General features: G+C 44.3%; 1 protein-coding gene across 1 annotated transcript in view; it reads left to right on the plus strand.

Annotated features, from left to right (window-relative positions):
• Window positions 1–14,575, plus strand: part of Ada2 (adenosine deaminase 2) — a 35,940-nt gene extending 21,365 nt beyond the window's left edge. The window contains exons 5-10 of the mRNA XM_047551256.1: window positions 4,349–4,476; window positions 6,322–6,412; window positions 7,578–7,686; window positions 11,892–12,049; window positions 12,627–12,829; window positions 13,108–14,575. Coding sequence (XP_047407212.1) covers window positions 4,349–4,476; window positions 6,322–6,412; window positions 7,578–7,686; window positions 11,892–12,049; window positions 12,627–12,829; window positions 13,108–13,207 — 789 coding nt within the window. The 3' untranslated portion in view covers window positions 13,208–14,575. The remainder of the gene's footprint in view (window positions 1–4,348; window positions 4,477–6,321; window positions 6,413–7,577; window positions 7,687–11,891; window positions 12,050–12,626; window positions 12,830–13,107) is intronic.
• Window positions 14,576–19,376: the final 4,801 nt, after the last annotated feature.

Raw genomic sequence — 19,376 nt, forward strand, 5'->3', positions numbered from 1 at the left:
TGGGGACAAGCAGTGTGCACGGAATCTGGGGAGGTAGGGGTCCCAGCTTCTCCAGTAATAAGCACAAGATTGTCAGGATGGATGATTTGGAATCACCCCATTTCAAGTCCCTGTCGCCCTGGTTGCCTCATTTGCATATCTCTGCATACTTGATTAATAATTGTTATTTTTTTCTTTCATTTGTCTCCCATCTATTCTGCTAGCAGAGCTCCTCCCTGTACTCGTCCAGCATTCATCTCTTCATCCATTCCCTAAAACAAGTGCCTAGATGTGACAGGATCTTGAGTGTCCCTCAGTGGCTGGCCAGCTTGGTCTCCAGCTGGTGCTATTGAGAGGTGGTGGAAACTTTAGTAGGACCACCTAGTAAGATAGTAAGATGTCATTGGATATGACTCTTTTTTCTTTCTTTCTTTCTTTTCTTTTCTTTTTCTTTTTTTTTTTTCTTTTTTTTTTGGTACTGGGAATTGAATCCAAGGGCTCTTTACCACTGAGCTACATCTCCAGCCTTTTCATTTTTTTATTTTGAGACAGGGTCTTGCTAAATTGCTTAGGTCCTCACTAAACTTCTGGGGCTGTCCTGGAACTTGGAATCCTTCTGCCTCAGCTTCCTGAATCAATGGAATTGTATGCATGTGCCACTGTACCAGTGGGGTGTGACCTTGAAAAGAATCATGGTGCACTAGTTGCTTTCTGTTTGTTTTCTTCCTGGTTGCCAGGAGGTGAGTAGTTTCCTCTGCCATAAGCTCTTGCCATGAAATTTGGGAAGGTAGGAATGCCAGCTTTGACAGTGATAAGCACTGTGTAATAAGTGACTCACCATGGTCCCAGGAGCAAAAGGACCAGGAGACTGAAACCTCCAAAATAAACCTTCCTTCTTTTTTTTTTGCTACTGGGGATTTAAACCAGGGGCACTTTACCACTGAGCTGCATCCCCAGATCTTTTATATATATTTTGTTTAGAGGCAAGTTTTCACTAAGTTGCTGAGGGCCTTGCTGAATTGCTGAGGCTGACCCTGAACTTGTAATCCTCCTTCCTTAAGCCCCCAAGTTGCTGGGATTGCCGGCATGCACCACTGTGCCTGGCAACCTTTCATTTTTGTAAGTTTATTATCTCAGGTATTTGTTATGGCAATGCCAAACTAGTAGACTGGGGGCTTGGTACTTTTAAATTTCCTGGGGACAGTATTTTTCTTAAATTAATGTTTATTTATGAAGAAATAACTTGGGTACTATAGGAGAGAAAGTGGGTTCATTAAAACTACATGAACTTTACCCTCAGGGATTTCTTTCTTTTTTGGGGATGGTGCTGGATTGAATGCAGGGCCTTACATCATACAAGGCAAGCACTCTACCAACTGAGCTATAGACTCAGCCACCCTCAGGAGTTTCTAACCCAGTCGGGATATGTGAGCAGGTGACTCAGATAATGTCAGAGCAGTGAAGGTGTAGGACAAACTTCTATTCTTCCCTGCTACAAATCAGCTGGGTGATGTTAAGACAATTTCAAGTTGCAACAATGGTTCTCAAACTTTCTGGCTCCATAATGTCATTCTTAAAATATTTTAAGGATCCTAGAAAATTTCTGTTTGTGTGGATTGTTATATCCTATATTAGATATGAAAATTGAGAAAATCTTCAAAAATGCAAGACTACACAAGTACAGGAGCCATAACTTCTTAGAATGATATCATCATACACGATACAACTTCAGGAAAATTCTGTACATTCATGAGAGAGTGACAGTGAAAAAGACAGATGACATCTTATACTATGAAAAGAGGGTTTCCTTTGTTTTGTTTAGCAGGCTTGCTACTTAATTGCCTTCAGCTCAAAATAGTGGCAAAGTGGCATATTTTGATTTCCTTCAGTAAATAATAATCAGCAATACCAGATACTGAGTTAATAGGTCCTAAGTTGCAGGGAGTGGCCTTTTGTGGCAGGGGATAATATGCCAGGCTTCACAGGGTAGCAGCAGAGGGAACCGAAAGCAAAGACCAATGGGGCCAAACTGCCCACTCACCACAACTCCCCCAACCCATGCCACAGAGCAGGACCCTGAGATCAAGAGCAAAAAGGTTACTCTTGGGTCATGGGGAGACAAGGGGATTTGGGGCTACTGCAAAGGCAGCACCTGGTGAGGTGCAGCTGGTGCATTCAGGGCATACAGGGACACAGCCAGAAGGCGAAAAGGAATCCCCTGGACTAGAGAGAGAGGTATGAAGTCCAAACTGGGAGGAAAGGAAGAGAGGTGGTTTCCCTGGAGCATCCAGCTCCCTGATGCCAGAGAAACAACAGCTGACTCCAGTGAGGAGAAAGGATTTTTCTTTTTACAATCATAAGAGAATTCTTGGTTCTCCTGCTTCTTACAGCCTCTGGGCTCTGAGTAAAGCAACCTTCTCTGACTTTAGCTGCTTCTTCCTCAATGATCCTGCATATTTATATACAGCACTTATTCTTCACCCTTTGTTTTATAAAAGTGGGTAGAGGGCTGGAGATGTGGATTGAGATAAGATGAGGGCTGAGCACTTGTACTTATCTAGCACGCATGAGGACCTGGGTTCAATCCCTAGCACTTTAGCTGCTTCTTCCTCAATGATCCTGCATATTTATATACAGCACTTATTCTTCACCCTTTGTTTTATAAAAGTGGGTAGAGGGCTGGAGATGTGGATTGAGATAAGACGAGGGCTGAGCACTTGTACTTATCTAGCACGCATGAAGACCTGGGTTCAGTCCCTAGCACTAAAAAAAAAAAAAAAAAAAAGTGGACAGAATTCATTTCTTCCACTAAATTGCAAAGTCTTAAGTATAGCCACCTTGACTTACCAGCATCTGTTCATGTCTTCCAATGCCTATATCAGTTCCCTGTGCACAGTAAGTGCTTAATGAATGTCCATGAAAAGAAACGGAGCCCTTACATATTATTTCACATTCTCTGCAAAAACTCCTACCTCTTACCCTGACCCTCACCTGCCCATGCACATCTCCCTTTGGCATGGGGTTGAGATCTAGCCCAGTGACAGGACAGCGAAGGGCAGGAGCTGCAGGGAATGAACACTCCTACCACCCAGGCCCTTTCATAGTAGTCGGCCATCCAGGAAACTTCCCACTGACATTCAATAACAACCTTTCAGGTGAACACATTAGGGACCCTTTGTTTTTGCAGTGCTGTGGGTGAAACCACTGACTTCATGCAAGTCAAGAGCTCTACCATTAAGCTTCAACCCTGGCCTGGGGAATTTCCCTATAACCTTCACCATTATGCAACTCTCTTCTCTTCAGTATTTTTTTTCTTTTTCTTACCCACACCCATCCCCGGCATTTCTTACTGTGCCCTAACCATATCACAGTTGGTATCCCCAGTGGCCTTACTTGGCCTGATGGGGAGGTGACTTGAGTCTTAGGACCACAATTTCTGGCCTGTGTCCTCTCTTCAGCAGACCTGTTCTTCATTCATCACACAAGTTCTTGTTGAGCACCTACCATCTACCAAGCATTGTTCTAAGTGTGGGCATAAGCATTGTTCTAAGTTTGGGCATAGGCATACCCCTCAATCTCATGACATCCCAGGGTATTATCCCACTGGAGCTAGAACTTTTTATATGGCAGCAAAGAACAAGTCAGAGGCCCTAGGAGACACTGGTAAAGTCAGGCATGGTGGCACAAGCCTGTAATCCCAGCAGTTCAGGAGGCTGAGGCAGGAGGACTGCAAGTTCAAGGCCAACCTCAGCAATTTAGTGAGGTCTTGTCTCAAAATAAAAAGTAAAAAGGGCTGGGATGTCACTCAGTAGTAAAGTGCCCCTGAAGTTAATTCCGAGTACCAACAAAACAAAACAAAACTGGACAGGAAAGGTATTTTAGTCAGTTGTTTTAGAAAAAGTTTATTTGGGGGCTCATGGTTTCAGAGGTCTCATTTCATAATCAGTTGGCTCCATTCCTAAGGTCTTGAGGTGAGGCTGAATATGATGGCAGAAGAGTGTAGTAGAGGGAAAGGGCTCAAGACATGAAGATAAGGAAGGAGAGAGACTCCACTCTCCACATACAAAATATATATACCCCAAAGCCACGTCCCCAATGCCTACTTCCTTCAGCCACACCCTCCCTGCCTTCAGTTACCACTCAGTTAATCCCTATCAGGGAGTTAATTTACAAATTGGGTTAAGGCTCTCATAACCCAATCATTTCTCCTTGCATTGTCTCACACATGAACTTTTGGGAGACACCATATATATCTAAACCATAATAAAAGGGCACAGCACAACCCAGTTTTAGAGATGACAGGTGTTTGGGAATGAAGCCTTGCTCTGCACCTCTCTGATATCTACTTGGGATCATGCTTTGTTCCCAGGTGTATGAACTGGATGGGGAGATTCACGACAAGTTGTGGGTAGTGAGGGCTTACCAAGAAGTGACTGACAAGTTTAAAAGGACCCATCCTGAATTCATAGGACTCAGACTCATTTTTTCAGATTACAGGTGAGAGAATATGGTTGAAGCTGCCAGAGTTGAGAGAATGGGATGCAGGCACTGGGCTGGGAGGGGAGAAGAGAAGAGTAGAAGGAGCAAGGAGGGAGTCTTGGGGGCTGGGGGTCATCAACCTAGTGGTTGATCCTGCAGGGCTGTTGGTTTGGTGTGTGCATTTGTACATGAATGCAAAAGTTAAGATCTAGCCTTGAAAATAAACTGAAATGAAAAACTGTGCAAGTTTTCTAGATATTTCTAGACCATGAGTTCATACTTGCCAGGGTGATGATGGGCATAATATTTTTTCCCGAATGGTGGTATGATTGGTCCACATTTTTGTTTCCATTTGTTTGTTTTGGTACCAGAGGTTAAACTCAGGTGTGCTAAACCACTGAGCCACATCGCAGCTCTTTTTTATATTTTACTAAGAGACAGGATCTTGCTGATTTGCTTAGGGCCTTGCTAAGTTGCTGAGGCTAGTTTTGAAATCTCTATCCTCCTGCCTCAGCCTTCAGAGCCGCTGGGATTATTACAGGTGTGTGCCACCATGCTCATCCTTTTTTTTCCCCATTTACTGCTGGGGTTCTGCCTAAAGTCAGCTGTGTGCTGTGTGTGGCCATGTGGGAGGCCTTGAGTGACACCGACTCAGGTCTGTGTGTGGAGACTCCACAACAACCATGTGTGCATGGTCTAGGGAATAGTGAAGAAAGACCCACTGCTTCCCCTATCAAATGCAGAATGCTTTATAGCTTAATTTTCCCAAATGAAGAGCTCTGCTCTTAAATTGAAGAGCAGCTAATCTCATGCTGTGACCTGTCCCTGGCCAAGAACCATGGGGATAGCAGACAAATAGATGTGACTCTGAGTCAAGATAGGGGAAGGGGCACCAGTGGGATTGGGCAGTTCTCCGTCTTTTCCACCCATGCATGAGGCTGGGCTATGGAGAATCATCAGACTTATCAGAAACCAACTCCCAGCCCTGTCCCCAAGTTCCCTTTTCTCCTGTTAGAACCTGCAGGAGCTGAGCCCCATGCCTGTTTGCTAGTCCTCTCCCCAACCTCAAGAAGAAACTCACAGGATGGGCCAAAGTGGTTGCTCCTTGACATCAGTGGTCCTCTCCCAGGGCCAGTGGCAGGAAGGAGTGAGGGCTGAGCTGAGAGGGTCAGGGTCCCCCGTGTTCCCTTAGGCTCTGCAGGAGATGCCATGGGTGGGAATCAGGCAGGATGTCTTATCACCCTTAGGACTGAGGATTAGAACAAGTGACCCAGTGGCTGGGCAGAGACCTTCTTGCCATTGTGATTATTCTACTCTTTTGTCATTTGGTGATTTTGTTGTGTGTCTGCTTGCCTCACTTCTCCCCCGGACTTGAAGGGAGAAGGTGCAGAGGGAAATAAGACAGCTTGTGTATATGCTTTCTGGAGTGCCCAGGGTTTTGCTGACTTGATCATCAAATGGCCATATGGTTCCCAGATCCAGTGCACCCACCAGGGACTCAGTGAACTGTGGCATTTTTCAGGTGTCCAGTGGACAGGGGACCAGCCTCCATACTTTATGATCCACCCTGCAGGGATGTGGGGCACATTGGGAATAAGCCCACCTTTGCTTTATGCAAATAGACAAATGAAACTTTTCCCATGGGTCCACTTGTCCCACCTACTTCTCATAGGCTCTGGGTCTCCCTGGAGCCAAGTTTTCCTGGACAGGAATGATTTGGTTGGGCTGGGGTCATGTGTGTGGTTGTGTCAAGGGCTGCTGAATACTGTGGCCTAAGCAAGCCCTAGGCACTGAGGGATACCATCGGGGTTTATGATTCTGTTAATGCTGCCATCTCCCAGCTTCTTTCTGTCTCTCTCTCAGGACCAAAAGCGTGGCTGGCATTGCACATTCCATCCGAACTGCCATCAAACTTCGAGAAATATTCCCTGACATCATAGCAGGATTTGACCTGGTAACTTATTCTGTGAACAGAAAGGAGGCACAGGGGTTGCCTATGGCAGGCCAAGCAGGCAGTTCTTTGTGAAGGGGACACCTTATGCAGAGCAGTGCCCACCAGCACCCTTGGGCTGTGGCTGCTGACAAAGCAGAGCTGGCAGAGTTCAGCACTGTTCCTCTCTTAGAGGCTGTGGGTGATGGCAGCCAGAGGAGAAAGGAGAGCAGAAGAGTCACATGACTAAAATGGAAAATTCTAGAAGAAGAAAGGAATTCAAGGAGTTTGGACAATAATTATGGACTTGTTCTCCATTCCCCTACCCTTTTATTTAGACCAGTGGTTCACCTGTGTTGGACTTTTACAATAGTCACCTCCCACTGTAGCACACAGAAGGGAGCAATCTGAGATGGGGCTAGCCCTGGGCAAATTCTCCAGGATGTGAAATTTGTCCCCTCCATTTCCACTGTCCCATTTGCTTGCTTCCTCATTTCTTTCCCCACAAGTGCTGGGGATCAGATCCAGGGATACTCTACCATTGAGCTATTTCTCCAACCCTTTAAAAAAAAAATTTTTTTTTCCCCTAAAGTTTTGAGGCAGGGTCTCAGCTAAGTTGCTGAGGCTAACCTTGAACTTGCAATCCTCCTACCTCAGCCTTCCAAGTAGCTGGGGTTACAGGTGTGTACCACCATGTCTAGCCTAGTCTTTTATCTATTTATTTATTTATTTTGGTAATAGGGATTGAACCCAGATTACTCTACCTTTCAGCTATACTCCAGCCCTTTCTACTTTTTTTTTTTTTTTAACCCCCCACAGTCCAGGGGATTGAACTCAGGGCCTCACACATGCTACACATGTGCTTTACCACTAAGCCACATCCCCAGCCTCTGCTTTTTACTTTTTACTTTGAGACAGGATCTCACCAAATTGCTTAGGACCTTACTAAGTTGTTGAGACTGGCCTTGAACTTGTGATCCTCCTGCCTCAGCCTCTGGAGTTGCTGGGATTACAGGTGTACACCATCAGTCTGGTCCTACCAGTCATTCTTAAAATTTTGCATGACAAAGGTCTCAAGCAGTAGCGGCAGGGTACAAGGAAGGTTGTTCCTAGGTTGCAATATGTACTGACAGTAAAGTCAGGTCTGTGTCAAGTGACTCCTCCATGTCCCCTCCTGTCTGTCCTGTAGGTGGGGCGTGAAGACATCGGCTTCAGTTTGTACTACTACAAAGAGGCTCTGATGATTCCAGTCACGTATGGTGTTAAACTACCTTACTTCTTCCACGCTGGGGAGACAGGTGAGCTGTACAGAAAATAAGTAGGTAGTCAATAGGAGAGGTCCTCATCAGCTCTCAGTGTCCTGTGGGACGCAGGAGCATCCTGTCTACATCTCATGGCATAGTCCACAGGCATTGTCAGACCCCTACCCATTTTCATAATCCTGACAGCAGTCTTGCAGAGAAGTGAAGGAGAAACAATGACAATAATATTATCAGGCACTTCATGTATAATATTTCTATTTCTCACCCAATTCCTCCTGGAAAGCATTTCTATTTCCATTTTATAGACAAATAGCCCAAGCTCCAAAGATAGTATTACTGGTTCATAGTTAAAGTCCTGGTAAGTGCTAGGCATGGTGGCATATGCCTATAATCCCAGTAGCTTGGGAAGCTGAGGCAGGAGGATCACGAGTTCAAAGCCAGCCTCAGCAATTTATTGAGGCCCTGAGCAACTTAGCGAGACCCTATCTCTAAATAAAATATAAAAAAGGGCTGGATGACTGGTGGGAGTATACATCATGTTTAACCAGAAGAGTGAGAAATTATACTCCATTATATATGATGTATCAAAGTGCTTTCTACTGTCATGTATAACTTATTAAAACAAATTAAAATTCTTTAAAAAAAAAAAGGACTGGGGATATGACTTAGAGGTTTAGCTCCCCTGGGTTCAATCCTCAGAACAAAAATAAATAAATAAATAAAATTAAAAAAAGAACTATAAGTAGTGGAACCTGAATTTGAACCCCTTCTGGTGATTTGGTGATTTCCATCTTATAACTGAGTTATGATTGAGAACTTAACTGACCTATTCAAAGTCACACTAGAAACTGACAGGACAGGGACTAGAACCAGGGCTGCTCTGTCCTCTTAGGGTGTTGTCCACACTCATGAATGCCAAACAGGAAAATCACCCTAAAAAGCACTAGCTGCTATTCTTTCTGAAATATCTTTAGCCTGGCCATATCTTTGTTCCCCATGGGCTCACTGAAATATCTCTCAGCCCCTCCCATATTTTAGTTCTTAAAATACTTAAACCTTAATTAAGTACAGATCATGGCTGCAATTTCAGATCAAATGGTAGATTTAGGGGAGGCTGTCCCTATGGTGCCTAGACCAGCAGAGAAGATCTCAGTAGCATCTCCTTGCCCCTGCCTTGCCCCCTCCCCCCTCAGACAGAGCATAGGCACCTGTCACCCACAGGAGACCAAGGAGATAAGGAGCAGCCAGCAGCTCAACCTCACAACCAAACTTAAACCTTGCTTTATCACACCATCCGGCAGAGAAAGTGTCCCTGTGCATTCATTTCTTCTTCCTGACATTTGAGTCAATTTAGATCCAATTTAGATCAAAGTCTGCTCTGAGAGATCTCAAGAATTGTTCATGAGGATGGGGTAGGGGTATGGGGTTGTTAACCTTGAAGAGCTTATGGCCTAGTTGGAAAAATTATACTTACCTATGTGAAAAAAATTTGGCAGTACAAAAAAGAGTGTAATGCAGATCTAATGAAGTGTATATGGTCCTTGGAGACAATTTTGTCATGACTTGGGTATTTAATTCCCCAAAATAATGTCTGTATTTTAAAGAAGAAAGTACATATTTAAAACCAGTAAAAATCCATCTAACACACACGATATAACTAGCATTGGGAATCCTCCCCCCTCTTTTTCAGGGGGCAGCTGGGGATCAAGCCCAAGGGACTTGCACATGCTAGGCCAGTGCCATTTCATTGAATTTCACTCCCAGCCCAGCCCAGCTGGGAATATTTTAAATAAAATTTTTCTGCTTTATATGTGGATTAGTTAGGGTGCCTTTAGGTGCAAGAATGGAATATACACATCCAGTGGATTTTATAGTAGGGCCCATTTATTTATTACCATAAAATAAGCAATCTCTGTTGTGCTCATTGAATTAGTGATTTTTGCCCTGCTTGGGTGTCAGATGGTGAAGTCATAGTCAGGTGTGACCACATCCAGTGAAGCAAAATATGAAATATTTTCCTTCAGTTTATCTTTTTTTTTTTTTTTTTTTTTTTTGGAACTGGAAGTTGAACCCAGGGCTTCATGAATGCAAGGCAGATGCTTTGCCACTGAGCTACATCCCAGTCCTCTCTCTCTATTTTTTAATACATTTATTTTTCTTTATTTTTATGTGGTGTGAGGATTGAACCTGGTGCCTCACATGTGCAAGGCAAGCGCTCCACCACTGAGCTGCAACTCCAGGCCCAGTCCTCTTTTTATTAGGGAGGAATTCCAGAAACTCCCCAACAAAAAACCTACCACAGCTGGGTGCAGTGGCACATGCCTGTAATCTCAATGGCTCAAGAGGCTGAGGCAGAAGGAACACAAGTTCAAAGTCAGCAATTAAGCGAGGCCCTAAGCAACTTATGGAGACTCTGTCTCAAAATCAAAAATAAAAAATCAGGTTAGGGATGTGGCTCAATGGTTAAGTGCCTCTGGGTTCATTCCCTGGTGCCAAACAAACAAACACCCTCCCAGGCCAGTTTTAGGACTATCCTAGCTGCCAGGAAGGATGGGAGTCTGGAGATGTCATTTCACCCTACAAAGAGGGCCCTGGCAGCAAGAAGAGTGCAGTAGGCATGGTTGGGGAGGAGGCAGCAAGAGCATCTGCCCTGGCTTTGTTAGTGGTGGCCACTGGAATCTAGCAATTGATGATGTCTCAAGAACACTGTAAAATCTATAAAGGATTCAGGCACAGTGGCATGCCCTTGTAATCCAAGGAACTTGAAAGGCTGTAACAGGAAGATTGCAAGTTCCAGGTCCGCCTTAGCAATTTAGCAAGGCCCTCAACACTTAAGCAGATCTTGACTCAAAATAAGAAATAAAAAGAGCTGGGAACGTAGCTCAGTGGTAAAGCACCCCATATATATATATATATATATATATATATATATATATATATATATGAACACAAACAGAGAGATCATCTCAAAATAAATAAATAAGTTAAAAAAAATTAAAAAGGGTTGGGGATGTAGCTCAATCATAGAGTATGCTTGGGTTAAATCTCCAGTACAACACACACACACACACACACACAAAATCTACAGAAGAAAGTAAATGTGTAAGGAAAATCCCAGGAAACCACGCTGGACACGGGAAATCACATAAGGGAGTTTATTAAGCAAACAGAGTGTCTCCCTGAAGGGTAAGAGAGAAAATGAGAGGAAAAGAGAAAGGAAAGAGAAAGGGCAAGCCCTAGAGAGAGTGGAAAGCGAGGAGGAGGAAAAGCAAGTGTGTAGGAGAGAGAAGCAAGAGAGGAAAGATGGCGGTTGAATTCACCCAGGCTAATGGGACCAATATCAGAGAAGGATACTTGCAAACTGACTGATGAACCAATAGCTAGCTAGGATAGTCACAGATTGACAAGTGGTTGGGAGGCGGGGAAAATGACTGCAACAGAATGGGCGGGGGAGCAGCTTTATACATTACAAAATGCATATGGGTAATTATACTGACATTATAAATAAAAGAGTATTTAGTATATTGCTGTAAAGATCTTAAAGATCATTGTTGTAAGGATTCACAGAACAAACAAAAAATGGGGAAGAAAGAATATGGACTGAGGGGCAAGACTGATCAAAGTCTGAAACTCACTTTTACTACATATTAGTTGAACATCCTCTGTGAATTTATAAAACCTATATAAGGGGCTAGGGAGCTGGGTGCAGTGGCACCTGCCTGTAATCCCAGCAGCTCAGAAGGCTGAGATAGGAGGATAGAGAGCTCAAAGCCAGTCTCAGCAATGGTGAGGCGCTAAGCAACTCAGTGAAACATGTCTCTAAATAAAATACAAAATAGGGCTGGGATGTGGTTCAGTAGTTGAGTGCCCCTGAGTTCAATCCCCTGGACCCCCCAAAAAGGGTAGGGGGCTAGGGGGTGTAGTTCAGGGGTAGAGCACTTGACTAATGTGCATGAGGCCCTGGGTTCAATCCCCAGCACCACACAAAAACATCCAAACAATAAGAACAACAAAAATCTATATAAGTTTCAACTTTCTCATCTGATTAGTAAATAAAATAATATAGTAAGAGAGAGAATAGGCATATCATACCTCTCTTTAGCATAGTTACAAGAAAAATATGTGGTATGCATATTCATTTCTCTTCCTATTGTTGCCTGGGAGAGTTAGAGTCTTTTCCGATAGATAATCTATGGATCAGATCTACATATCCCTGTTTAAAACTATCCTTTTATCCTCAGACTGGTATGGTACTTCAATAGACAGAAACCTGGTGGATGCTGTAATTCTGAATGCTACCAGAATTGGCCATGGATTTGCTTTGACCAAACACCCAGTAGTCAAGGCTTACACTCGGAACAAGGACATTCCCCTAGAAGTGTGTCCCATCTCCAACCAGGTATGCACAATCCTTGGGACTAATCTTATGATCTTTTTGCCCCACCTCAACCTCTCCTTTTACTCAACTTTTTCTCTATACTTTATCTCTCCTTAACTCATTCTTCCACTCTCCCATGATCATTATTAATAAAGTTATTTAGGAACGGTCTTTTGCCTAAACCACTCATAATAAGAAAGCAGCAGTGAGGGTCCTAATTTTGGGGTGGGGGAAGGAATTGGGGGCAAAGTTGTGCCCAGAATGAAAGGGAACATCAGGCAAGACCAGTGAAGTGAAAGGGGCTGTGGGATATTGCTGCTTCCAGCTGTTCCTTGGAATTCTTTGTGCACCTGCCTGTCTTGCTGTATTCAGGACACTTCTCTGAGCAAGATCCAAGAGCGAGTCAGACATTGGTGCTGCTGATAAAACTCAGAGAACATTAGGAAGAACATGGGGACTAGTTCTATTACCAACATTCAGAACGAGAATGGGGATAATAAAGGAGCTGACTGAGCTCACAACCTCACCTCCCTTGTAAAGTCTTTTTACAGATTTGTGGATCAACATTTGCCTTTCTCCCTTGCCTCCTATTGGACAGGTCATGAAACTTGTGTCTGATATGAGAAACCACCCTGCAGCTGCTCTGATGGCCTGTGGGCATCCCATGGTGATCAGCTCTGATGACCCAGCTGTCTTTGGTGCTAAAGGCTTATCCTATGATTTCTATGAAGCCTTCATGGGCATTGGGGGGAAGAGGGCTGACCTGAGGACACTGAAACAACTGGTCACAAACTCTATCAAGTGAGTGTCCTGTGTACTTCTCCGAACCTGCCCCTCTCCACAACTTTTTTTCTTTTTCCTATTTCTCAAAGTACAGGGTAGGGAACCCAGGACCTTGCCCATGCTAGGTGAACACTCTACTACTGAGCTGCACCCCATCCCCCACTCCCCAATTCATGTTTTGTTTTTGCTTTCAGACTGGGGAGATGTGTCCTCTGCAAGAATCTAAGGTCACCTCATACTCCCTGTCCTGTTCCCATTTCCTTCCTTGGGGCTCACCTGAGCTCTTCTTCTTGCAGGTACAACTCCCTGTCGAAGACAGAGAAGGACCTTTTCATGAAAGTCTGGAAGCTCAGATGGAATCAATTCATAGATTATTTGGCTAGGAAGTCAAGGTGAAGAGAAGACAGCCATTTATTATCTCTGCATCCCGCCACTGGCTGTCTTCACCTTTTTTCAATTATTCTTGAATTCACTCCAGGATAGATAGCCTCCACCTCCATTTCTATAGCAAAACTGATCTTGTGAAGGTTATTGCTGGTCTGATATCACTTGACCTGTTAGAAACACTTCACCAGATGACCAGACTCATCTTCTTTGAATATTCTTGTCTCTCAACCACAGTAACATCAGCTCTCTTGTTTTTCTCCTCTCTTGCTGGCCATTGCTCCAGGTTTTCCAAAATCTCTTTATATGGTTGGATTTCAGGACTCAATCCAGGTCTACTCTTCTAATCTTAATCATGTTTCTTTCATTCCTTCCTTTCTTTTTTTCCCCTCTCCTCCTTCTGAACTCATTTCTAGGTAGTCTCATCTATTACTTTGATTTTTAAATACCATTTATTTGCTGATGACTCCAAAATTTATTTATTCACTTGGAAAGTTCACAAGAATCTCAGAAACCTACTATGTGCCATACTCAACCTTCTGGACTCTGAATTTTTTTCCACCTTGATAAATGGTATTTCCACCTATTCTATCCAGTTGCTCAAAGCAGAAATTGTCAGGGAAATTCTCGATTGATCCTGCCCACTTCCCCACTTCTTACATCCAAATGTATCTCTAATCCATCTGTGTCTTTTCTCCTTTAGCTGAATCTCAGCCACTGGTAACCTCTTGCCTGAGTTTTGACAATAGCCTCCCAATTGATCCCTCTTTTGTTATCAGCAGCCTAACCCAGGGAACCCTGCCTGGATCCTGGCTGGCTGGATTCTGCCACCTGCCCACACAATAGGCAAAGGTTGGAAAAAAGAAAAGTAAACTTCATGTAATTTGAACAAATTGGGAAGAAGCAGCTAGATTGCTTGGTGCCATTCGGTAACACTGTTCTTCTCTTTGTCCTTTATGATTCATTTTTCACAGTTTAATTTTTTTACTGTTAAAAAATTAAAATAAATCAGGATACTTTGTTGTTTACAACCCAGTGCATTTAGAATAAAACCCAAATGTCTCAACATCCTGTCTAATCTGGATCCCTTCCAGCATCATCCTACCCAGAAATCCCTAGTGCACCAGAATCAGGCCACACTGGTCCTTTGTTCCCCAAGTGTCAAGCTGTACCCCCTGCCAGGGCTTTTTCTTACACTCTCTGCTTGGAACATGCTCTTTCCATTCTTGTCTAATTCACTCCTGTTTACCCTTCAAGTTTCAGGCTCATGTCACTGTCTCAGGAGGTTTTCTCAATCCCCTAACCTATTATTCTGTCTTAGGTACTTTGCTCTTTTCCGTCACAATTCTTACCACCATCTGTAATTGCATATTTATTTGTTTAGAGTCTCACCCCACCAGGCTGTAAGCTCCATGTGGGCAGGCACTGATGACTGTTTCTCACAAGCTGTGCACACTCACAGCAAACTTAGTTAGTATGTTAGTACTTAATAAAGGATGTGTTGAATGCACAGGGTCATCTGTATCTGTGTGTTGTGGTGTGTTTTTTTTTGTGGTGCTGGGGATTGAACCCAGGGTCTCACACATGATAGGCAAGCACTTTACCACTGAACCACACCGCTGAGCCCTTCGGTATCTGTTGAGTTGGTTGCTGAGACAGGAAGGAATAGTCTCTCCTGCAAAAGGCGTCCTGTGATCAGATTCTGGCTCCTAGCCTAGTATGTGCAAGAAAGAAGGCAAGAAGCCAGTTATGTTCTCAGTCAACTATAGGATATGAAGGAGAATAAGAATTCCTTATCCTGGGTGCAGAGGTGCATGCCTGTAATCCCAGTGACTCAGAAGCTGAGGCAGGAGGATCTCAAGTTTCAGGCCAGCCGGGGCAATATAGTGAGACCCTATGCAGTTTAGTAAGACCCTGTCTTAAAATAAAAAATAAACAGGGCTGGGGATGTAGCTCAGTGATAAATTGCCCTTAGGTTCAATGGGGATGGGGTGTTGGGGGGAAGAATTCCTTTAAATTCCCTAGAGCTGGGAGGCTGAGGCAGGAGTATTTCAAGTTCGAGGCCAGCCTCAGAAACTTAGTGAGGTTCTAAGCAACTTGGCAAGAACTTGTCTCAAAACAAAAAATAAAAAGGACTACGAATGTGGTTCAGTGGTTAAATACCCCTGGGTTCAATCCCTGGTATCAAAAAAAAAAAAAAAAAAAAAGGTCCCAAGTAGATTCAAATCTCTTCCCATCTATCATCCATCCCCTGTATCTGAGCTGTCCTGCAGCATCCAGCCCTCTCTCCACTTGTAGTTTATTGCTGTTTGGCTCTAGGTATTGGGGAAAAAGGCTTGCTGTCCATGGGTCCTAACCATAGGCTACACCCAGGTGAAACTTGACCTGTAAGATCCTGTCTAATTCTGAGGATAATTCATTGCCTTAACCAATCCTGGTAGAGTTTCTTGGGTCCAAACTCAGCTGATTTACATTAATAACTGGTGAAAAAGGAACTTAACAGAATGGGCTTTTGTAGCAAGTTGCCATGACTACATGTGCTTCCAGCAGAGGTGGGAGGTCTCTAGCCTAGACTTAGTATAGTGTCTAATTTGGTAGAATGGACCAGCAAGCCTTTACTTCATGTACAGTTCTTTTTTCTTTTTCTCTCTTCCTTCCTTCCTTTCTCACTCTCCTCTCACCCACTTCTTTTTCCTTTCCTTTTTTTTTTTTCTTTCCTTTCTTTCTTTCTTTCTTTTTTTTTTTTTTTTCAGTATTGGGGATTGAAACGGGAAACAGAGGCACTCTACCACTGAGCTCCATCTCCAGCCCTTTGTAGTTTTTATTTTGAGACAGGGTCTGGTTAAGTTGTCCAGACTGGCCTTACATTTGTGATTCTCCTACCTTAGCTTCCCAAGTGGCTGAGATTGCAGGCATATACCACCATGCCTGGCTCAAATGGTGATTTTTTTTTTTTTTTCTTTTTTCTTTTGTGGTGCTGGGGATTGAACCCAAGGCCTTGTGCATGTGAGGCAAGCACTCTACCAACCCAGCTATATCGCCTGTCCTAGTTCCACCATTTTTATTAGTTGCATTTTATTGTAAGGAAGAACTCTTTCACTGCATGGTTCATGGATTCTGATTTTAGTCAAGGGGCTAAAATCCATTAATACTGGGCTTGGGTGTAGCTTAGTGTTGTAGCACTTGCCTAGCATGTGTGAGGTCCTGGGTCAATCCCCAGCTTGTGCCATCATGCTTTGCTAAATTCCTATAATGTTTTGAGCAATTTCTTTATTTTCTTGACATGAGGCAGGAGGATTACTTGAATCCAGGAGTTTGGGGCCAGCCTTAGCAACATAGAGAGACCCTGAACCATCTCCCGCCAAAGTCTTTCAAATACATATAAACCTGGAGGGGGGCTGCGGGGGCTGCGGGGGTTGCGGGGGATAGGTGTCACATAATCTGAATGTCCCCTGTTCTGAGTTCATTCTTCATTCGGTACAAGGAAAACAAGGAGGAGATATGTTGAGTTGAAAAGTCTAGCTAAAATGAGGTAAAATTGATAGAATCTGATTTATAGCCTGGCAGAAATCCTAAAAGGCTAGCGACACCATATCTCATTTTCAAGAAAAGCTCCTCCAGATTTCCTCAGGAAGATGTGCCTGTTTAACTTTTAAAAGTCACCAAAATAGGATTTTGTTACTTGCCTCAGCCACTCAGACCAGAATTCCCGCTTTCCTGGCTTTGGGTGTTTTTTTTCCCTTTTTCTTTTTTGCAGTCCTGGGGGTGGAACCCAGGGGCTTGCACATTCTAGGCAAGTGCTCTACCACTGAGCTGCATCCCCTGTTCATAAATATTATTTTCACACACATCATTTCTTTTACTTTTTTTTTGGTACTGGGGATTGAACCCAGGGTGCTTAACCCCTTTTTATTTTTATTATTTTATTTTGAGACAGGGTTTCCCTAAGTTTCTTCTTAGGGCCTCACTAAATTGCTGAGGATGATTTTGAACGTGCAATCCTCCTGCCTCAGGCCCCAGGGTCCCTGGGATTATAGGCATGCACCACTGTACTGCAATATGTTACTTTTAATAGCAGTTATTCTATAAAACATACTCTTGCTGGGTGTGGTGCCACAGGCCTGTAATCCCAGTGGCTGGGGAGGCTGAGGCAGGAAGACTGAGAGTTCAAAGCCAGTCTCAGCAATTTAGCAAGGCCCTAAGCAACTCAGTGAGACTCTGTCTCTAACTAAAATACAAAATAGCGCTGGTGATGTGGTTCAGTGATTAAATTCCCTTGGGTTCAATCCCTGGTACCAATAAATAAATAAATAACCTCTTCTGTTCTTGCTCTATGTGGGAGGGGTGTTATTTAAACATTTGGGGGCTGCAAGAGCCTTGAGGTACCTGGAGCATTGCAGGTGGAGGGCAATAATTTTGGTTCTGCTTTGCCCTGAGAACACCCATATCCTTCAATGCTCACCCATAATGGTGCCACAAGGACAGAGCTGCTGGTTTCCAGGTTGCCTAGGCTTTTTAGCTGGTAATCTTCCAAAGGGGATGACCTGTCCTAATTCAGCTAGACCTCCTGGGGTTAAGCCAGCTCTACATTTGGGAAGGGTGGAGTAAGGAGTTTTTTACATTTGTTGAGTATCTAAACTGATGAAGGTCTAAAGATCCTCTTCCTTTCTTTCTTTTTTTGGGGGGGTGGGGAGAGGAGTGGGGGCTGGGAAATTAAACCTAGGGGTATTTTACCACCCAGCCCTTTTATTTATTTATTTTTTGGAGACCGGGTCTCTGGCCAAATCGCCAAGGCAGGCCTCCACCTTTCGATCCTCCTGCTTCAGCCTTGGGAGTAGCTGGGATTACAGGCCTGGGCCCCTGGCCTAAAGATCCTCTTATCTAACCTCTATCGGTTACAGATGACTGAGTTAAGGCCCAGGGAGGGTCAGTAATTTTCCTAAGGTTGCACCGTGGATGATAGCAGGTTGGAGTTTCCTCTCACTGTCTGAAGTGTTTTCCCCACAAACTCCCGGTGGGCAGGATGGTTTTCTGGCTTAGAGAGTGAATTTTTTAGGCAGCTCAAGTCCCTAACCTGCCCTGGGATAAAGCCGTCCGCACCTCTCTCTTATTCTTGCCCGGAGGCCAGAACGTATCGACTCTACTAGGCACGGCTATTTCCCTCCGCCAGAGGACTGACCCCTCCTCTGACCTCTGGCTCTCCTCTGACCATGTCCCAGCCCCGGAAGCAGCCTCGGCTTCCTGTCTCCTCCCTCCCCAGGGAGGAAAGACTCTGGAAGCCCTGGGCCTCAGCCTAAGAACCCTCCCTTTGTCCAGGGTCCCTGGGCAGAGCGCGGTCTCAGCCCAACCCCCTATCATCCCTCAGCTTGCAGACAGCTGTGGCCCTCTGAGACCCCAGCAACTGCCACTGTGGGAAATGGCCCGAGACAGAAGCATGTGGACAGCAAATGGCGATTAGTGTGAGGATGGCAAGAAAGACCTTCGCGGAGAGAGCCTCCTCGGGTCACCTGTGGCTGGCGACGAAGGGCTGCGGGTTGCTGCTGACCCCTGGCGGCCACGTGTGGCACCACAGGAATGTCCCAAAACTGCTCTCAGAGGTTTCCTGTCAGGAAGTGTCCTCTGCTTGTCTCCTCCGTCACTGCCCTAGTTAACTCTCTTGTTTTATACTTTTGCGGAGCTGGGGATGGAACTCAGGGCCTCACGCATGCTAGGCAAGTACCACTGAGCTACATCCCCAGCCCATTAACTCTTAAATAATAGCAATTTCCCATAGCAAAACATGCGTGCGGTAGAAAATCTGTAAAATTCAGAAAGTACAGATGAAAACAAAAATCACAACTAATTCCCCCAGTGTTCATACTTTGGTTTATGTACTTGTCCCAGATTGCATGCCAGGTCCTTCAGGTTCTCATTCTACCCCTGCCCCAGCCACATCATTTGCCTCACATGCCTTACTTCAGAGACCCAACTCCCCTCCAGGTAAAAAGGACCACTTGACTTTGGGCCATCCTGCATCTGTATCAACTTAGAGTAGAATCCATAGCACAGGATTGGAGCGTAATGCCATAATAATGTTAAAATTTTAATTATATTTATTTTTATTATCATTACTCTTGTTTTTGCCCTGTTGGGTTTTGAATTCTGGGTCTGGCATGTGCTAAGAACATACTTTACCACTGAG

Source organism: Sciurus carolinensis, chromosome 4 (assembly GCF_902686445.1).
Source record: "Sciurus carolinensis chromosome 4, mSciCar1.2, whole genome shotgun sequence".
Lineage (NCBI taxonomy): Eukaryota > Metazoa > Chordata > Mammalia > Rodentia > Sciuridae > Sciurus > Sciurus carolinensis.